Genomic DNA, 19,625 nt, shown 5'->3' on the forward strand with positions numbered 1-19,625 from the left:
CCCAAAGGTGAGCTCCAGTTATTTCCTGTTTACAGAAATGGAGTTTTCCTGCAGGTTCACATCTTACTTACAGTATCTATAGCTTGGACTTTGAGACTCCAAGTGCTTTTCCCTAGGAAAGTTACCGAGTTATCAAAATAAACTTTGAAAGACACCTTTACCACAGGCACACCCGGAGGTGGTGTGGGTTTGGTTGCAGTTCACTAAAGCGAGGCTCACAGATGGTTGCTTTCCTAGTGCATGCAAACGTGGTGCTTATCTCGGGATAGAAACCAAGCTCAGCGCACACAACAAACCCATGGGACAGTGTGCTATGTCAGACTTAGGTGAGTAGTTGCTGGGTCCTTAGAAGCTCATTAGCAGTCTTTTAAGGTGTAGTACTTTGCTCTCTCACCACGCAGGATAGAATGAAGAAAATAGGAAATGCAAGGAAACAATTAGTCCAGTGGGACCTTGTTTCAAGGACTTTGAGACCAGAAGAAGTAGATGGTGCCTGGCTATCAACTGCTGAAAAGGATCACTTTAATCACTCCTTGATAAGTGCAAGAAAAATGTGGAGCAAAATCATAAAAGACCAGGCATACTTCCTGGTCTGCTAGAGACAGCAGAACCACTGAGAACAGGACCCTTAGTCACCCTTCAGGTCTGGAACTGACCCTACATTTGTGGTTCCATTTTCAGCCAACCTTATAGACAGGCTGTAAAGGGACCAGGAAGGCGTATGCACCCCTTGAACCAATTACCCATTGGGGTTCAAAAGGGCAGGATTTACCGAAGGACAAAGGTCATGTTAGGAAAGGGGAGGAATGGAAATAGGAAGCACAGGGAGGCAGTGGGATGAAAGCTGCTACACTGGGGATTGCAATCCGTGAGATGAAACGGATGTGTATGAAATGTGGCGGGGAAAACGGATATGCACTGTGAACCTTCTCTTCACAATAAAAGTTAAAATAGAAAGTTATGTGTATCACTACTGTAAGTGTGCAACAGGAGGAGGAAAAGGCTCAAAATAATGTGCGAATTGCCTGAATGTGACACGGAGTGCACACTCGCTGTTGGGAAAAGGGGCGGACCGTCATGCCCACTGAGGCTTCTGCAGACCTTCAGTCTGTAAAAGCCTTTGTGTTCGTGAAGCCCAGCAAGCCAGAGAGCAGGGAAACAGGCATGCCTGTGCCTCAGGTGAAGCTTGCATTCCAGTTCTCACTCTGGTTCTGGCTTCGTGGCCCGAAACTTCACACTTCCTGTCCACTGAAATGGCTCATCCTCAGATGTCACTGCTTTCTTCCTTGTTTACGTCCAGCATTAGGCCAGAGAGCGAGCAGAGACTGACCTGATGTGCACACAAGTAACGGAATGGTATGAATTAAGATATCGTTTTTTGTGTGTGTGTGTGTGTGTGTGTGTGTGTGTGTGTGTGTGTGTAAGAGAACCTGACAGAACCAAGGACATTAGAATAACCCCAGCTACAAAGTTAATTGTAAACCTGTAGTCTCGATTGAGTTACGTACATCTTAGAAGGTTGTTCAGAATTGGGCCACATCTACACAAAGAGGACAGGTTGGTGAATCCAGTTTCTACCTGCCCTCGGAATGTTAATTGCTGATGACATTGATCAGGCTCAGACCCTCCAGAGAGACCCCAGGTGAGGTGTCTACATCAGAGAGATTCCAGTTCTTGCTCGGTTCTCAGAAGAGGGCAGAGACCCTCTGCTTAGCAAGAGGCCGTCAGGTCTGTGCCTGGGGGGTCCTGGAAAGCTTAATTAGCCTTTTAACCCTAAGTCACTATCTTGAAGGAAAGGACTTATTAATTTGTTACTCATTTACTGTAGAAGATAGCTAATGCTTCAGATTGGTACTGTGAAATAAGATATTTTGGTACTTCTCCAGTGCTTAAGTCTATGGAGAATTAGGAACAGAAAAATGAATTCTCCTCTTTGCTAACTATCTTTTAGAAGCTTATTTATTTTGTGACTAAATACTTCAATGTGGATTCCCAAAGGGCATTCTCTGTGTAACTACCGGATAATTATCAAAATCAGGAAATTTAAGATTGATACAGAACTACAAGGGGGCTTCAAAGAGTTTGTGGGAAGATTGTGTTTTTTTTTCTCTTTCTTTTCAAACCATTTTATTAGGACCTAATCCAGACATCATATCATTCCATAGTTCAATAATAAATTCTGTTATCTTTTAATTACATTTTCCTACGAGCTTTTTGAAACTCCCTCCTGCTATTGAACCTACAGCTCATACTCAGTTTGCCTCAGTGATTGTGCCCAGACCGGCTAACCCTCCCCCACCTCCCCGCCCCCTGTACGGAGCCTACCTTGGAGTCACACATTCCGTGTGTGTCTCTAGTCTCCGCTCTTCTCAGTTCTGGGAGGATGATTTTACAAGATCTCTCTAGTTGTCCTAGTAGCTCATTCTCACCCTGACTTCATGGTATTCTGGTGGGAGTGATGGTGTCCCTTTAGAACTCTGGTGTAATGGTTTGGTTCTCCTGGGTTCCAGCATGAGCGGGAATGGGCTCCAGTGACAGCTGATACGGGGGAGATGGATATGGGGATGTGGTGGAGGAAGGGCGGCGGTATCTCTAATAGACAGCTGTGGGTTGGTCTACATAGGTATTTTGTTCCACCAGTTAGTTTTACAACAGGAAATGCTCTTCAACAAACACTACATCACACTTTGGACTAAATATATCTTGTTGTTGAAGCTGTTGAGTCAATTTTGACTCATAATGGCCCTGGGCATTATACTAGAAACATTAAGTCTTTAAAATAGAAACATCTACGTCAGAGCACTCAAATGAAAAACAAAATGACTTCAAGTAAAACAAAAAAGAGCTGTTACCAGAAGAAACCCTGCCCTTGTAGGGTCACTTTGCTGTGAGTTGTCCACGGGGGCTTTGAGTTTGAGGTGATTCTGAAGAGACTTAGTAGTGTCGTGGGATATTTGTTGGGCTGCTAACCACACAGTCAGCAGGTCCAACCCACCAGCAGCTCTGTGGGAGGAAGATGAGACTTTCTACTCAAAAGGCAGTTCTGTCTTATCCTGTGGAGTCGCTGTGAGTCAGAATTGACCAAGTGGCAGTGTGTTTGGGTTTGATGTGTGTGTGTGTGTGTGTGTGTGTGTGTGTACCTTCCAGAATCTAGATGTGTAAGTCGTGCAGCAGTGCCTGTGTTATACAGGGTTTTTCTCGTAGTCCCTGCCTTCGCCCCTGTCTGAAGCTCTCAGAGGAGAGCCTGGCCGACTAGAGAATGAAGCGAGTCTTTCTGGACATCCTTTGCAGGGCCCTTCCAGAGCTCTGGCCCTGCTTCCAGAATGCCTGGGGTGGACCCAAAGTCACCCAGTGACCCGGGTACGCAGGGCCGCAGCTAGGGGTGCTTTGAGAGGAAAAGCAGAAACCTAACCTGTGGCCATTGTCCGGTGTGTAGACAACACAGACTCAGTGGTGAAAAATACAGCTTGACTTAGAAATGTAATAAGAACTTTCGTCATTGAGAAGTCTGCCTTTGATGGCTGATTCTCTTTCTGAGATCGCCGATGTAGGTCACTTGTAAGGAGCCTGCATGGTACGGTGGCTCAGCTCCCAACAGCCAAGGTGGGCGGTTTGAACGGGAGAACAGAACTGGTGTTCTGCTCCCGTAAAGATTGCACCCTAGGAAGCCCTTTGTGCTGTGGGGTCTCCGTGAGTTGAACAACATACGTGTGTTGGTAGATCACGCATTTGAACAAGCGGAGTGTGATACAGAGCTGTTGAATAATATTTGTGGTGAAAGTGGAGACAGCAAGTCGGGGTCTGATTCAGTAGCTGTAGCGCGTCTGAGCATCGTCTAGACTGTACGGAGACTGGCTACCTTTCCACTGTTTCAGTGTTCCCCTTCAGTGTCTTCTGCACGGTTCCCTTCCAGTAGTCTGGTTTCACGGCCCGGTCCCTTTCATCTTGGTTTTACAGTAATTACTGACAATTTGGTCTCGTATGTTTTGATTTTAAAAAAAGTACAGTGCTCAGTGGTAAGTCTTTGCTGTATGACCCACGCTTTTACTTAGTGGAAAGGCGAGCGTGGTGCGCTTTAGGGTCACCGTTTGCAGGATGTCTTCAGGGAATAGTTCTGGTTTTCCTCCACTCCCGACTGGCCCTTTAAGTGTGAACTCGGAGGATTTGGATTCTGTTCCACATGTGTCCCCCTTTCGATCAAGGTCCCTTTGTTGTGGTTCTGATCAGAACAGGTGGTGTCGTTTATGGAGGTAGTAGAGTCTCAGACTCATTTGGTCTTCCCTGCCCCCTTTAAAGAACGAAATATTTTTTTACTCGGACTGCCCCCCCCCCCCAGCAATGAAAGACTGTACTGTAGCCCACAACATCAGGGTAAAGTGTCAGTGTCTCGTTGTACCCCTCTGGATTGCTCCCTCGCCCCTGGGGGCCATGCCCGCAGGTCACTGCAGTGGGTCTTCTTAGCTGCTGTGCTTAGCCCCAGGCCAGCGGCAGTTTGGAAAAGGTTGGCTCCAGCGTGAAATTTGGAATGGTATCAGGAAATTTTTGTGCTCCATGATACGAATGATCTTTAGCCTGTGCGCGAATTTGGTTTTGTGGCCCTCATGGGTCCCCAGACCGGACTTTGGGAATTGTCACCTGAGGGTCTTGGCAGTTCGCCCAGGTCTGTCCCTCACCCTGACTGGAATAAGAGGGAGACTCCATGGGCTCTTGACAGCTCTTAGGGCAGAGCTGCGGCTACGTGGCTGGAAGGTAGAATTTCTAGACGGGTCTTGTAAGCATGTCCCCCTCCCCGCAGTGTCCCTCACTGTGGTTGGCACTGATCTTGGATCAGACACGGCTTCAGTCTTGAGTGAGAGTATTTACCTTGCCTTCCTTATTTTCTGTTAAATTCTGTGTCACCAACATCTCATTCTCTTTCCAAGTGAAATAGGTAAAACTGTTTGTCTAGCTTTGTGCTTGCCTTGTGTGAATTGACATGTGTTTCAAAGTATTTGACGGGTAATTGACAGGTGTTTGGTCTTCACGGAAGCTGGAAGCACACACTGGGTGGGGCCAGGGTGGTGTTTTCTCCTTGTACAGGAAGGTGTTTTGAAATAACCGTGAAGCTCCACAGTGGGACCTTTCAGCATTCTGGTAGGAACTGGCTGGCTGTTCAGTGAATCGCTCTCTGGGTCGTGTGTGTCTCTGAAGGGGTGTCGCTGAAAGTTGTAGACTTTTCCTACTGTCCACCCCCCACCCCCACTCAGTATAGGAGCATAAAATCAGAGCTTTATATTTTTCATGGGAGGAAAAGGCATCAGTTGTACTTGTGAAATTGCTTTGAGATCAATTGGAGAAATAGTGCAGCTCAAGGTCACTGAAACTAAGAGGAAATGGCAATTTAGAAAAGTTTTTTTTAAGGCTAGATTAGGCTTCTGCTGAAGCTGTGAGGCCATCTCTGAGAAGGGACAGCAGTGGGGAGGCGCTGGGCCTCGGGTGGCCTCTCCTCCTGTGGGCTGTTTGGTGAACAAAGGCTTTGCTAAGTGTGTGTACAGGTTTCCCTCCTGTGTCATCCTCCCCCACCACCCTGGGGACGGTGTCTCTAAGGGCCAGCGAATGAGTAAATCTACAGACGAATGTCTTTGTCTGTCTTGAAAACAACCTTTCTTTCATTCTCAGGATGGCTCTAAGAGGCTGGACTGGGCCTGGCTGTGGGTTTCTTCATAATTATAGTTCTTTGTTTTGTTTTAACAAACATTACATATTAAACAGTAGACTTATTAACTTGTTGCTTTAGGGCTTGGACATTTGCTTGTTTAAAGTACTTTTTCTTAGAGTTCTTTTTAAGAGCTAGTTCTCCAGGTTCATTAAAATAGATTTTGCTTCCCAGAATTTGCTTCTTAGGAACATAAGTCCCAATTAAGGTACAGCACACCCTCAATGACTTGCCAAGTCTCCGTCTCTGAGGCAGAGCCGAGTGTGTGAGGCAGTGCTTCATGGGGAATGGCGACCCAGCCGGGGAGACTTACTCATTTCCTTGTCAACTGTTTTCTTCATTTCTGTGTGACATTTCTGCTAAGAGCTAAGTTTGTCAGTTGGGGCTGCCTTTCCTCCTGGGTTCACACCTGGAGTCTCTCTCGTTTATAACTTTTAAGAGACCAAATGTGGCTGACCCTCCTGCTGCCCTCCCCAAAGCCAGCTCTCTTCCGACTTCATCCTTTTCCGTCTTCTTGAAGGAGGTCCCTAACGGCAGCATCTCCCCAAGTCCTTGGTCTCGTTCTAAAGAGCTGAGAACACACCTTGTTAAGGTGTCTCCTCAAGAAAGCTGGTGGTCTGTGGAAGAGAGAAGGGAAACCAAATCTGATAAGGCTGTGGGTGCCCTTTCTGTTAGGGGGTCTCTGCCGTGAACAGGGCATTGAGTGGGGTGGGGCGGGTCCCCTTGGGTCTCTGTTCTGATCCTATGTGTGGTTGCCAGACGTTAGCCTCGGCCAGCAGGGGCTTGGCTGGGGTGGGTTGGAGCTCTTTGCTAACTTGCAGTGTGTAGACGGCTTTCTCTTGTCACTGCTCCTCCCCAGGGGGTTGTCCTTCCTCCTTCTTTCTCCAGAATGACAGGCGTGCAGATTATTTGAAGGCACTTGCTAATTAAAAAGTGTTCTATAAAAGCCACACGATAATCAGCTAAGCAGGCTGCAAGGTAAACACTTATCTCCAGCCGGCTTTGATGACAGAGAAGGCCTCTGCTGATTATGGAAGTTGGCTTCCAGACACTGAGCAGTTGCGGGTGAATTACTGTCACACTAATATTCAGCCGTGAATCCTACTTTCGGAGGTGGTGACATCTAGTTGAAATATGACTTCCTTCCTGAACTCCGCTAAATGAACCAAAGACACAGGGTCATCCTTACAAAGCTCTGGAACCTGCCTTGGCAGCAAGTGGAGGCAGTCCAGCTAGCCCTCACCGCCGCCCCTGGCCTGGGAGTCCTTGGGACGGCCGTGCCGGTGCGGTGGGCCCCTGGTGGGGCTGCTAGCCGCAAGGTCCTTTTGAGCCCACCAGCCCCTCCTGGGAAGAACGGGGAGCCTTTCCACTGCTCTAAGCAGTTGCTGCTGTGGAAACCCATAGGGGCGGTCTGCCCTGGCCTGCAGGGTCGCTGTGAGCCACAGTGGGCGGATGGCATGAGTTTTTCCACTGAGGACGCATGCCTGGCAGCAGCAGGGTCTTTGTGCAGGGAGAGCCGTGCTGGCAGCGGCGGTCAGCTGGTGGAGCAGCATCCCCTGTGGCTTTGGCTTAGCAGTTACACCACAGAACTTGGGGTCACATAAGGATGGAGCTGTCCTCCATTTGTGATGTGATGAGGCCATCCTCTATTTTCCCTCAGAACACCAATTTTGCATAACGACCTGGTCTTTGGGACCTGACCAAGTTTGGTGAAAGCGGAGTGGACATGCCCCTCTGTATTTTTGGGTCACCTGCTTCTCTGTCCTAGCAGATGCTGTGTAACAGCTACAGTGCAGGGATCTTGACTTTTAAAAACTTCATTACCAAGACACTACACAGCTGTTTTTGGCTGTGCTTGTCCTGAGAAGCTAGACACACAACCCTCTGGACACACACACACACACACATACACACTCTCTCTCTCTCTCTCTCTCTCTCTCTCTCTCTCTCTCTCTCTCTCTCAGTCGTTATTTTTAACCGAGCAATCCTAAAGGATCCAGCTTGCTTCATGTCTAGAGAATATTGAAGCGGTTTCAGACTGCCTAGACCGGAAGAGATTTCAGTTCTGGAGTAGTTTGTGTGGAGTAATTAGAGACCGATGTTCCAGCCTTCATTTGGGAGGTGCAAGGACTTTCAGGACAGCCTGAGTTCTTGCTGGGGCTGATCCGTGAACAAGGCAGGGGCTCGGGCTGTGGCCCTGGACAATCCAGAAACCCCACGCAGACCTTTTGATTCCCCCAAACTGCTGCTGACTAGAAGCCTTGGAAGCAGTAAATGGGGATCCACACACACGTTAGGTGCTACATGTGTTCCAAGGAGCCCTGATGACGCTGTAGGGTCAGCATTGAACCGCCAACCACAAGGTCGGTGGTTCAAACCCCCCAGCTCCTGTGAGGGAGAATGATGAAGCGACCCCCCCCCCCCCCACGGCTCAGCCCTTGGGCCCCCTGCAGGCTCGCTGTGAGTTGGGCTTGTGTTGTGTATTTTTGCTGCTCTTACCTAACCACCGCATGTCCAGGGCGAGATGGAAAGGTGTACCTTGTCAGATGTGCAAGGGTTTCCATGGCTGCTAAGGTAGCGGCAGCAGCAGCCCCCAGATTTCCTTTCTTTTACAAAGAGCACCGCGCTGGACGCAGTCTGTGTGTCTTGACCTCAGTCTGCCAAGCCAAGTCACTGCTTCCTGGGCACGTCGTGGCTGTGCTTGGGGGCACGCCCAGTGACACGGTGGCACTTTGCAGGGGTCTCTCGGTGCTGGCCAAGGCTTACTGTGCATGTGAGGACCCCTGGCAGTCGCCGCTCACTGTGACATGCAGTTCACCGCACGCTCGGAAATGATCAGCATTTAGCAAATCTGTATGTAACATTAAACCATGTTGTGTTGGTCCCTCTCCAATATTTTGTGATAAAAACTTTGAACATGCAGGAAAATGGGCAGAATTGGCCAATGTTAACATCTTGCTCTATGAGGAAGCTTCAAAAGTTTCAAGGAAAAATGTAATGAAAAGATATTGGGATATTTCCACAAACTTTTTGATTTCCCCTTGTATTTACCTTATCGCATGATTATCCTTCTTCTCTTTATCTTGAAAAAGAAATTACCTTTTTAGTACCTGAAATAGTAAAATGACAGGACAGAGAGGGACCCCAACCCCTCTGTTTCTGTCTGTTAGGAACTATAAAATTATAATGGCACTTTGAGTACTTGGTCTTTTTTTTTTTTAAACCATTTTCCTTGGTTCTTCCTGTATGGAAGGGACTTTCCTTTTCTGAGAAATCCGAAAAAGTGACCCCCTTGTGATCAAATCGAGTGTAGACTAGTTTGCTTTACTCTCTAGTGGTGAGGGGAGAACCTTGTCTGAAGATGTGGGCTCTTTGGACAGTGTTTTTGAGTCTCGGGTACTTGGGTTCCCAGTGTCCAGGTCAAATACAGCATCTGACAAGTAGGGGAGCAGGTCAGCCATCCGGGGTGTGAATCCGGGACAGTCTGCCTCCTTCTGGTTCAGGCCGCGTAGACCCAATCCCTGCTCTTACAGCCTTACTGTTGGTTTTGGGGGGAGGGGGGCGCCACAGAGGGCAGCCCTCCATGCCAGGTCTCTGCTCAAGTGAAGCCCTCAGGGCCACCATGGGGAGTACACCTCGTCCCAGAAGACTGGGAAAGGCTTTTTGAAGCGATGGAGCTGGACTTGAGCCAAGAGAGGGCAGGGTCCAAGAACGAGGTGCCCACAGTGGCATGGCAGTCCACCACCCATGCTTGGGAGGCATGTTAGGGGGTGAACAGTCAGCTGATTGGAAGGTGGACCTCCTGTGGCAGGAATGCGCCCTGTCTGCTGAGCACTTCCAGGGACTGCTGCTGCAGGCTCTTCCAGGAACACACGTCTCCAGAGGTCTCAGAAAGTACCGCTGGCACGTCCTAGCCCCAGCAGTACTTTCCTGCGGTGCCCCCCACACTTAGGACAGCCCTACGATTCTAGATACACCCGCATCTAGAGTACTGCCTGCGTCTAGAGTACTGCAGAGGCTGGCCCTCAGGAAGCAGACTATGCACACTGGGCTGCAGTGAGGGGGCGCTGAGACGTGCAGTTAACTTTTGGGTCATGCTAAGGTGTCCTGTCCACACAGTTCAGTGAAGCCTGAGCTGGGACCAGTGCACTATGGACAAGGCTGTCATCTTCCCGAGGTTAGCCTGCCTTGCTCAGCAAAGCTCCCGGGAGTTCAGCTCTGGTGGTTTCTCGGCATGGTTGCCTTCTGAAGGAGCCTGCGGTGATGCTGACGCCTCTTGTCCCCCCTCAGGCTCCGTGGCGTGGACCATGAGTCGGTAATGCCCACTGAGGACCTCTGGGAGCCATGTCAGACGAATCCGCCTCGGGGAGCGACCCGGACCTGGACCCGGACGTGGAGCTGGAGGATGCGGAAGAGGAGGAGGAGGAGGAGGAGGAACACGACAGGGATGATGACGAGGAGGATTTGCTGGATGGTGAGTGACAGGTGACAGTGTCACAGCATCTGGGCTGTGAGAGCATGGTGTCTCCAGTTGGGTTCCTCAGGCCGGCCATTGGTGGGCAGCACCCCCCAAGAACTCCTGTGACCATTCTCAGGAGGGAATTGTTGCTTCTTCCTAGAAGTCTCATTTCAGTGCTGGGAAGATCTGTACTCTGGTGTTTGACATGGGTGTGTGTGTGTGTGTCAGTGGCAGAGCCTCTCGATGCGAATTTGTCGTTTGGCTGCTGTGGACCCTTTAGATGGCCATGCCTAGACATGGGGACAACTGTGACTGGTCCATGAGCTTCCTGGATGGCGCCCACAGGGGGTGGGTGGTGGGTGGTGTGTGTGTGTGTGTGTGTGTGTGTTCCCCACCCTCCCCAGGAGAGATTCTCAGGGAGTGCCATGACCACAGCGTGGCCTGCCCCCGGGGCAGTGCTGCTCTGCTTCCCAGCCCCTTCCCGTGACCTCACATGCACGCACACGCACTCTGCCATCGCTCACCCACTGCACCCTCTGGTGTGCTTTGCTGAGTTTGCCCACTCCTTTGCCAAATGGCCACAGGGTTTCTCAATTAATCGCAGCCTTTCATGGCATGGCTTTAGTTGTTTGTAAGCGTCCTACTGACTGAAAATAGCGTGTTTGTCTATTTATAACAGTCTGTCCTAATGGAATGGGCCATTGTCTTAGAGCACCATTATGCACTGTGGTGTGAAGGGGCTTTCAGGAACATGTACCCCTGATACCCTCTGAATTCCTCCATCCTCTTCTCCCCATGCCGTTCTCATTCCTCCAGCTAATTGCCTGCCATGTGGCTTGGGAACCAGCCGGCTGCCCTGCATGTACTGTGTAGGAGTCTGGCTGTCCTCTCATGCTCAGCTTCCAGGCTCCCTGGGTATGCCAGGGGTGGCTCTCGGGCCTCCTCAGGGGAAGCTGCCAGTTGGAGCCCCCAAGCAGGGCAGGAAACCCGCCCGGATTGACACAGCTCCCCTTGGTGATGTAGCGTTAGGCAGCTGCAGTGTCTGCAACCACTTTATTCCCCGTGCTGTGGAAAGGCAGGTGGAAGAAGCACCGTGCTTTCGTGCTGCCAGAGCTTCCAAGCACAAATGGCCGAGTCTCTCATTCCTTTTTATTCTTCTCATGTCTGGACCACGCACACTGAGGGGACTAAACAAGAACACATGCCATTAGTCCCGTCTCCCCTTACGTAAGATCTGTACGAGGGAGTCAAGAGGCCCTGGAGCTAAGCTTGGGAGGGGAGCTCCTGAGAAACGCACGGCCAGCTCATTGGAGCCTGAAGGACACTGGCCCAGGGTTGCCGAGTGGGGGCCGCGCGGCAGCTGTTCCTGGATATGGCCCGCTGCTTGCTCTGCCTTCTGCTGTCTAGCCAGGGGGGCTTCCCGCCTTGATGTGAGGGGTGACGAGGTGTGGGCTTGCTCTTCCACAGGAGGGGGGGATACACAGCACATGACTCAGAAGTCACAAAGACAAGCCTCGCAACTCACCCATAGGGACTCCACAGGACGCCCCCTCCTGCTGTGGGGCAGCGAGCAGGCGCGCGCTCCTGGCTGATGGGATCACAAAGTTGGGTCGTCAGGCCGGGGCCACTGTCAGGGTGAACTCAAATCTTCCAAGCAGTGATGGCAGTGTGGCTGTTTGAGGTGGCAACGAAGTCTTTCTTGTTTATAGGTGTTCTTTTATATTATGGATACACTGATCTTTTGTTTTCTGTGATGTAAGTAGTGTCTAGTCCAGCAGTGCTCGACCTGTGGGTCGCAGCCCCTTTGGAGGTTGGACAACTGATTCATAATACAGTGATGAAGTAGCAATGAAAACTATTTCATGGTTGGGGTCAGCCACCACAAGGAACTGTATGAAAGGGTTGCGGCCTGAGGAAGGTTGAGAACCACTGCTCTAGCCTGTCTTTTACCTTTGCTCATGGGGTTCTTTGTTGTAAAGAAATCTGCCATTTTATTGTGGCCGGTTTAAGTCATCTTTCCCAGCGTTGATTGGGATTTGTACTGTGAGGGAGTAAGAGGACAGAAAACCCAGCCGAAAACCACCACCACCGGGTGGGTGGTAGACGAGGTGCCTCAGGGCCGGTTGACCGTGAGTCTTCACAGGAGCAGATGGCCTCATCTTTCTGCTGCAGCGTGGCAGGGGTCTGAGCGACCAAGCTCCCAGTTCCTTGCTCAAGAAGACACAGGAAAGGCTCCTTTTAAAGATGGAAACATGGCTTTTCTCAATGTCTTTGACAGTAACGTGGCTTTAAAAGAAACTTTGTGAAATTCTTACCGACTGGACCTCGTCTGTCAGATTTCCAGAGAGCCGAGCATAAGTTTTGCATTTGCTCATACCTTTTCCTTGGCTAATGAAGGTTTCACTTTGTGATCTTCTCAGTATCAGTGTATGTTTCTTCTTTCCGCTTGTGACTCTGAGCCCCTTCTCTGTGCGGGCCAGGCATGCCGGAATTTTTGCCCGGTGGCAGAGATGGCCCAAAATCTTCCCTTGTGACGCTGAGTTTAAATTAAGCTCTCCTGCAGCACTCAGCGAGGACGTCAGATGGGTTGAAAAAATGTGTAACTGTTTACAAATGATTTGGCTTCTTTACTATTTTTAGCCTTCATTCTGCTAAAACCAGTGGTTTTCAACCGGGAGTGATTTTGCTCCCTCGGAGACGTCTGGTGGTTTTGGTTGTCACAGTTGGGGCGGTGCGCCTGGTCCCCAGGACACAGATGCCAGAAGTGCTGTTCAGTACCTACTGCTCCCGGACAGGTCACCTCTGCACGAGGGCTGCTATGTGCCATCCTTTCCCTTCCTGTCTCTCTCTCTCTCTCTCTCTCTCTCTCTCTGTGTGTGTGTGTTTCTCTTCTTCCTATCTTCGCTTGCTTCTTGGATTAGTCAGGTGCTGTTAGTCCCATTGCTCTCAGATATCATTTTGTAGACATATGTTTCATTTAAATCTTTACTATTAATGATGTCTACCCTCTTTCCCTCCGACTGGCTTCCCAGACGATCGTGAAGGTCAGTCAGGGTAGTTGTGCGTGTTTTTAACTTCTTCAGGCCTGTTGGCAGATCTGTTGGCTTTCGTGGCCCGTGTAGAATCAGGGAATTCTAGGACCTACAGAGAGCACCAGCCCGTCACTGCAGAGGATAAAGACCCTCTGGACATTGACGCCTTGCTCCCTCGCTCGTGGCGGTGTAGACTAGAAGCTGTTTGAGAAAGTCAGCACGGCACCACCCTGGTATCCCTGGAGGTGCCCTGATGTAGTGCTTACAAGTTTTGCAGCAGTCTACAAGGTCAGCAGTTCAAAGCCGCCAGCTGCCCCGGGGTGACCGTGCTGCCATGCCCTGGCCTGGATGACAGTGAGGCCTTTCCCTTTTTTTTTGGTAAGTATTACCGAGATCTACAGGCCCACCCAGCATATACCATAAATACTCATGTATAAGCACAAAAAATTGTGCTGAAAAACTAGGGTTCGGCTTATACATGGGTCAGTGGTACCCCAGCGAGGTATAACATCTCGCGGGTGATTGCCGTTCCTCCCCTGTTCATTCAAAGCCCCACTGACACTGCAGGGCTTTGAATGGTTACTCACATCTAACCAGTCAGAGCCGTCCTATGACGTGGACAGCTCCAATTCGCAGAAGCACCTTAGTGATTCACTTACGCCGGCAGCTGAACTTGTAAGGATGTGTCTGTGGCTGCGCTCCATCTCTCCCCTCTGGTCTCTGTGTTAATTCATATCCTGCATTTCCCATCCTAGGCTTATACTGGAGTCAATCAGTTTTTCTGGTTTCCCGGGTAATAATTAGGTACCTTGGCTTCTACTTGGGTCGGCTTATATTAGAGTATCTACGGTAATCTGTTTTACTGCAAGTGACAGGCCAGCTAAACTACCAGCCGCCAGTACAATGCCTGCTTTTCTCTAGTTTCCAGTAGTTTCCCCGTAGCCCCTACTAGCCCTCCTCACAGTCTGCTCGAAGACCTTCTGAGGCTGGATTCCAAACACAGGGCCGCAGTTTGATGTCCTTACTGTGACAGTACCCCGGGTGCCACATACATGTCAGTATTATCATTGCAGTGCTCTCAGAGATGTGTCGCGGTGTTCTTGCTCACAGTTCAGAGGGCTTGGCTGCAGGCCGTGGAGGTCAGGCTCCTGGTGAGGAGCTTTCTCCTCCTGAGTTGCTTTGTATGTCTAGTTTTGCTATTAAATGGTAAATAGATCTTGCAAACAATACATTGTAGACACTTCGAATCCTGCCATTTCCTTCTGAAGATTGTTCAACTACTGTGCCTATGTAGGACTCTTAAAACCAAGCCCTTACAAGCTCTGCGGAGAGACAGAACTTAGAGGTTAAACAACCAACCAGCTGCCAGCAGGTCAATGCCAGCTCACGGTGGCCTTCCGTGTTAACAGAGTAGCATTGCCATCCCGTTCAGAACCTGACCGGCAGGTTCTTCTTCTGCGGTCGGTGTCACTGAGCAGGCCCACACCGCCAGCCTTGGCTCGTAGACCAGGCATGCCTGCCACACGGGGCCCTGGAAGCACTTGGGCCTTTCACAGACCCATGCTAAGAAAAGCAGAAAACCAAGGCCTCCCAAGTTCAAGGTGTTCACAGAGTAATTGTGCTCTCTTCTTAAGCACAGACTGCTGTCTCTGCAGCGTATCATTCACAAAGCCCACGCGGCAATCAAAGGCTACTAGGTACAAAGAAAGAGGAAAATGTGATCTGTCCTCTTGAACTGCAGACTCCCACCCGCGGCCATCGAGTCGGTTCCTACTGCCAGCGTCCCTGTGGGTCAGGAGAGCTGCCTGGTGAGCTTTTGAGCTAGTCGCTCTGTACAGGAGTAGCAGGCAATCTTTCCCTGATAATGCCTGACACTACATTCCTGGCATAGGTTGTCCCCTTCTATAGCGATTCCCAAAGGGAAAATGCTCCAGTTACTATTGCTGCGTGACCAACTACTCCAAAACCTAACAACTTCGAGTCAGTCTTGTTGTTTTTGTGAGTCAGGAATTCTGGGAGGCAGTGGCTGCGATGGTCTTCAGCGGGGGTCTTTCAGACAGTTGCCCAGTTTTGAAGATGTGGCTGGGCAAGACATCAAGTCGACTCACATGACTGACAGTTGATGCTGATTGGGAATTTAGAACTCAACTGCTCTGTCTTCTGGGCGTACACATGCAGCCACTCCCCGTGGCCTGGGCTTCCACACGGCCGGGCAGCCTCTGGATAGTCAGACTTTTTTTTTTTTTTTTTTTTAACTAGTGGCTCAGCTCTGGTGGCATGGCGAGTTACTGTCTGGGAGACTAACTGCAAGTTTGATGGTTCCAACCCACTAGCTGATCTACCGGAGCAAGATGAATCTTGCTGCTCTTGTGAAGATTGACATTACTGGACAGTCCTAGGTGCAGCTCCACCCTGTCCTGTAGAGGTGACGCGAGTCGAAGCTAATTGCTTGGTGGTGAGTCCTTGGTGCCTTAAATAGTTTTCCACAGCACGACGCAGAGTTTCGCATTGGCCTATGTGGCTTCGTCTCAGAGGTTATGGACTTTAGTCTATTGGCTGACGAAGTCACAAGATCACCTAGATTGAGGAGCAGAAAAGAGTCAAAGAATTTGCAACTGAGGGGACCACATGGCCAGCCCCACTATGAGACATGACGCCCCTCACTGACCCATCGGAAACACAGTGTGGGAATTGTGCCCGACCAACCTGATCCCACCACACTGAGGCAAAGCACTGGGGTAGTGCAGCGGAACAGCAAGGGAATGGAGCGGCAAGGTCTCAGGGAATGCTGAAGGTAGACTTTGGGGCCAGGGTGTGGTGCCCCAACAGACTGGACTGGAGAACACTCCTAAAGGCCAACAAACGATCCTTGAACTGACTACAAGCTTCTCTTTCTTGTTGTGTTTTGTATTGTTCTTTGTCAGTGGTTTGTTGTTGTTGTTTTGTTGTATATTGTTGCTTGGTTTTGCTCTGTCTTGTTTTTGTGCATGTTATTATATCCCCAGGTCTGTCTAAATAAGACAGGCTGGATGAACAATCTGGAGGAAAAACACCGGACCGACAGTTCTGGGGGGGGGGGGGGGAAATGGGATAAGGGGAGGTGGGGGGAAGGAAGTGGTGTTAACAAACCCAGGGAAAAGGGAACAACAAGTGATCCAAATTGGTGGTGAGGTGGGTGTGGGAGGCCTGGTAGAGTGTGATCAAAGGTAATGTAACGAAGAGGTATTGCTCAAACCCAGGTGGGGACGGAGCATGATAGTGGGACAGGAGGAAAGTCAAGGGAAATAGAGGAAAGAGCTGGGAGGCAAAGGGCACTTACAGAGGTCTCGACAAAGACATGTACATATGCAAATATATTTATATATGAGGATGGGGGAATAGATCTATGTGCCTATATTTATAGGTTTAGTATTAAGGTAGCAGATGGACATTGGGCATCCAATCAAGCACTCCCTCAATGCAAGAACACTTTCTTCTATTAAATCGGCATTATATGATGCTCACCATCCCGATACAACTGCTGAAGACAAAGCGGGCACATAAGCAAATGTGATGGTGTCCGGTTATGAAAAGATATAGTGTCTGGGGTCTTAAAGGCTTGAAGATAAACAAGCGGCCATCTAGCTCAGAAGCAACAAAACCCACATGGAAGAAGCACACCAGTCTGTGTGATCATGAGGTTCCGAAAGGATCAGTTATCAGGCATCAAAGAACAAAAAATATCATTGGGTGCACACCTCCACGTTACGATTGCTGAGGACAAACGGCTGCATAAGCAAATGTGGTGAAGTAAGCTGATGGTGCCCGGCTATCAAAAGATATAGCGTCTGGGATCTTAGAGGCGTGAAGGTAAACAAGGCGCTATCGAGCTCAGAAGCAACAAAGCCCACATGTAAGAAGCACACCAGCCTGTGTGATCACGAGGTGTCTAAGGGATCAGGTATAAGGCATCATCAGAACAAAAAAATCTTACCATAGTGAATGAAGGGGGAAGTGCAGAGTGGAGACCCAAAGCCCATTTGTTACCCACTGGAGATCCCCTCACAGGGATCTAGGGGAGGAGATGAGTCAGTCAAGGTGCAATATAGCACCGATGAAAAATGCAACTTTCCTCTAGTTCCTAAATGCTTCCCCCTCCCCACCCCCACCACCCATTATCATGCTCTGAATTCTACCTTGCGAGTCTGGCTAGACCAGAGGATGTACACTGGTACAGATAGGAACTGGAAACACAGGGAATCCAGGGCGGATGGTACCTTCAGGACCAGTGGTGTGAGTGGCGATACTGGGAGGGTGGAGGGAATGTGGGTTGGAAAGAGGGAACCAATTACAGGGATCTACATGTGACTTCCTCCTTGTGGGACGGACAACAGAAAAGTGGGTGATGGGAGACGTCGGGTAGGGAAAGATATGACAAAATAATAATTTATAAATTATCAAGGGCTCATGAGGGAGGGGCCAGTGGGGAGGAGGGGAAAAAAGAGGACCTGATGCCAAGGGCTTAAGTGGAGAGCAGATGTTTTGAGAATGATGAGGGCAATGAATGTACAGATGTTTTACACAATTGATGTATGTATGGGTTGTGATAAGAGTTGTATGGGCCCCATCCATCCATCCATCCATCCATCCATCGTGTCAAATACATTTGCACATTTGTTGTCATCATCATTCTTGGTATCAGCTCCTCTTTTCCTACGACACTCATAACTCACTGCAATGGCCACACAGAAGAGCTCACAGTGCTCACAATTTGGGGGCTTTGTTAGGGAATTCAGTAGGTTTCCACCAGTCAGGATCAGTACACTGTACGGTTATGGTCCCTGGTCCACAGCAATACCTCTCCTCAGCCAACAGCCACGTCTCTGCTTCACACTGTCTTTGCTCTATGTCCCTTGGCCCCTGCCTTTTTGGACCGGGTCGCACCCTGTCCATCCTCCCGTCTGTCTCACATTGCTCTTCTCTCTGTTCTGTCTCACGGTTCCCTTGCCCTCACCTCTGGTCCCAGTCTGGCTCCTTTCTGTGCTCTGTGCCTCCGTCGCCAGGCCTTTGCTCACTGCTGCAGACAGAGATCGCGGAAGCTCTTCTTCCAGTGGTCCTGGGCTTGCTCTGTTCTCGCTTCTGAGGATGACTCTTCATGGAGGTGTGGTTTTGGTCTTCAGCCGCCTTACCCTAAGGAAAACAAAGGGCGAATTAAGTCACACCCTCCAGTAAGTTGGAGACTAAGGTTGCATCCCAGCTTAATCCTTTTAGAAAGGACGCCCTCCAAAATGGGATGATAGCTCCAGGCTAAGCAGCTGATGGGTGCAGTCTGTGCTCAGTGACTGACTGCGTCTCAGTAGGGATGCGCTCTGCGCATTCTGCTTGCGGTCCACGGGGCTGCTTGTTTATTCTCTGTGGAATGTGCCACGGCGTATATGGACTAAAATGTTGGACATCCAGAGGATTTCTTGTTATATATTTTGCCTCATCTTTCCCATTGATTTTTTTTCACAATCGGATAAAATCCACCATCTGTTAATTTATTTTCTTGTATATTTTGTCAGTTTAGTTTGCAATATCTAGATTAGCAGTAGCACTGGTTCTGTTGTCTGATTTTTCCCTCCTGTTTTTTTAGAAATTGTTTCTTCTTGCCTTTTGACATATCTGCTGCTTTTTCACTGAATGCGTGACATTTTATATTTACGAAAAGTAGGGAGTGTGGGTGATCTCCATCCATGTGATTGCGAGCATTTCTGACCTGAATAGAGACCACTAATGACCCAAAGCTTGATGAGCTGCGGGGTGGCAGAGAGGACGTTGCAGTGAAACAAAGTCATTGAGAAGACAGGAAAGAAAGAAATGGATGTCGGAAGAGACTGGGGTTTCTTCTTGCCCGTAGAATTGCTGAGTGAAAGGAACAGGTGACGATGTCAGACACGCTGAACTGAAGGTTCCAACAAGCTGCGCGAGAAGACGCCAGCAAGGATTATGATGGCATGTGGGGACCTGGAGTTGGAAAACCAGGCACAGTTGAACTACTGAACCGACTGATGCGTTCATGATAGCCCAATGAAACTAACTTAAAAGGGAAAGAAGGAAGAACACCCTGAAAGAACAGAAGGACAGAAAAATTCAAGTGTTGGCGTCATTACTGAGGGATTCCTGGGGCAAGTGAAGTGTCGCTGTCAGCGCACCAGCTCATCCATGTATGGGTGGTGCATTCAAGCAAGCAGGTGCTGACATGCCTCTGTGGTCTCCGTCAGCGTGCCCTGACACAGGACAAGGGCTCCACCCACGGGGTGCTTCCCAGGGCGACCCTGGGCGACTTCAGTCCAAGGCAGACAGGGGAGCTCGGAAAGTTAACACCACTATTTTTGGGGGTGGGGGTGGGTGGGGGGTGAGATTCCAAAGGGGTAATCTTGAAATCTTGATGGATTTTCTTGAAGGGCATAGGAAGGTC

The 19,625-nt window shown here is 49.7% G+C and overlaps 1 protein-coding gene across 1 annotated transcript in view; it reads left to right on the forward strand.

The window, feature by feature from the left end:
• RAD54L2 (RAD54 like 2) overlaps positions 1–19,625 on the forward strand; it is a 91,566-nt gene that overhangs the window by 33,547 nt on the left and 38,394 nt on the right. The window contains exon 2 of the mRNA XM_075547441.1: positions 9,986–10,169. Coding sequence (XP_075403556.1) covers positions 10,040–10,169 — 130 coding nt within the window. The 5' untranslated portion in view covers positions 9,986–10,039. The remainder of the gene's footprint in view (positions 1–9,985; positions 10,170–19,625) is intronic.

Source organism: Tenrec ecaudatus, chromosome 4 (genome assembly GCF_050624435.1).
Source record: "Tenrec ecaudatus isolate mTenEca1 chromosome 4, mTenEca1.hap1, whole genome shotgun sequence".
In the NCBI taxonomy this organism is placed as follows: domain Eukaryota; kingdom Metazoa; phylum Chordata; class Mammalia; order Afrosoricida; family Tenrecidae; genus Tenrec; species Tenrec ecaudatus.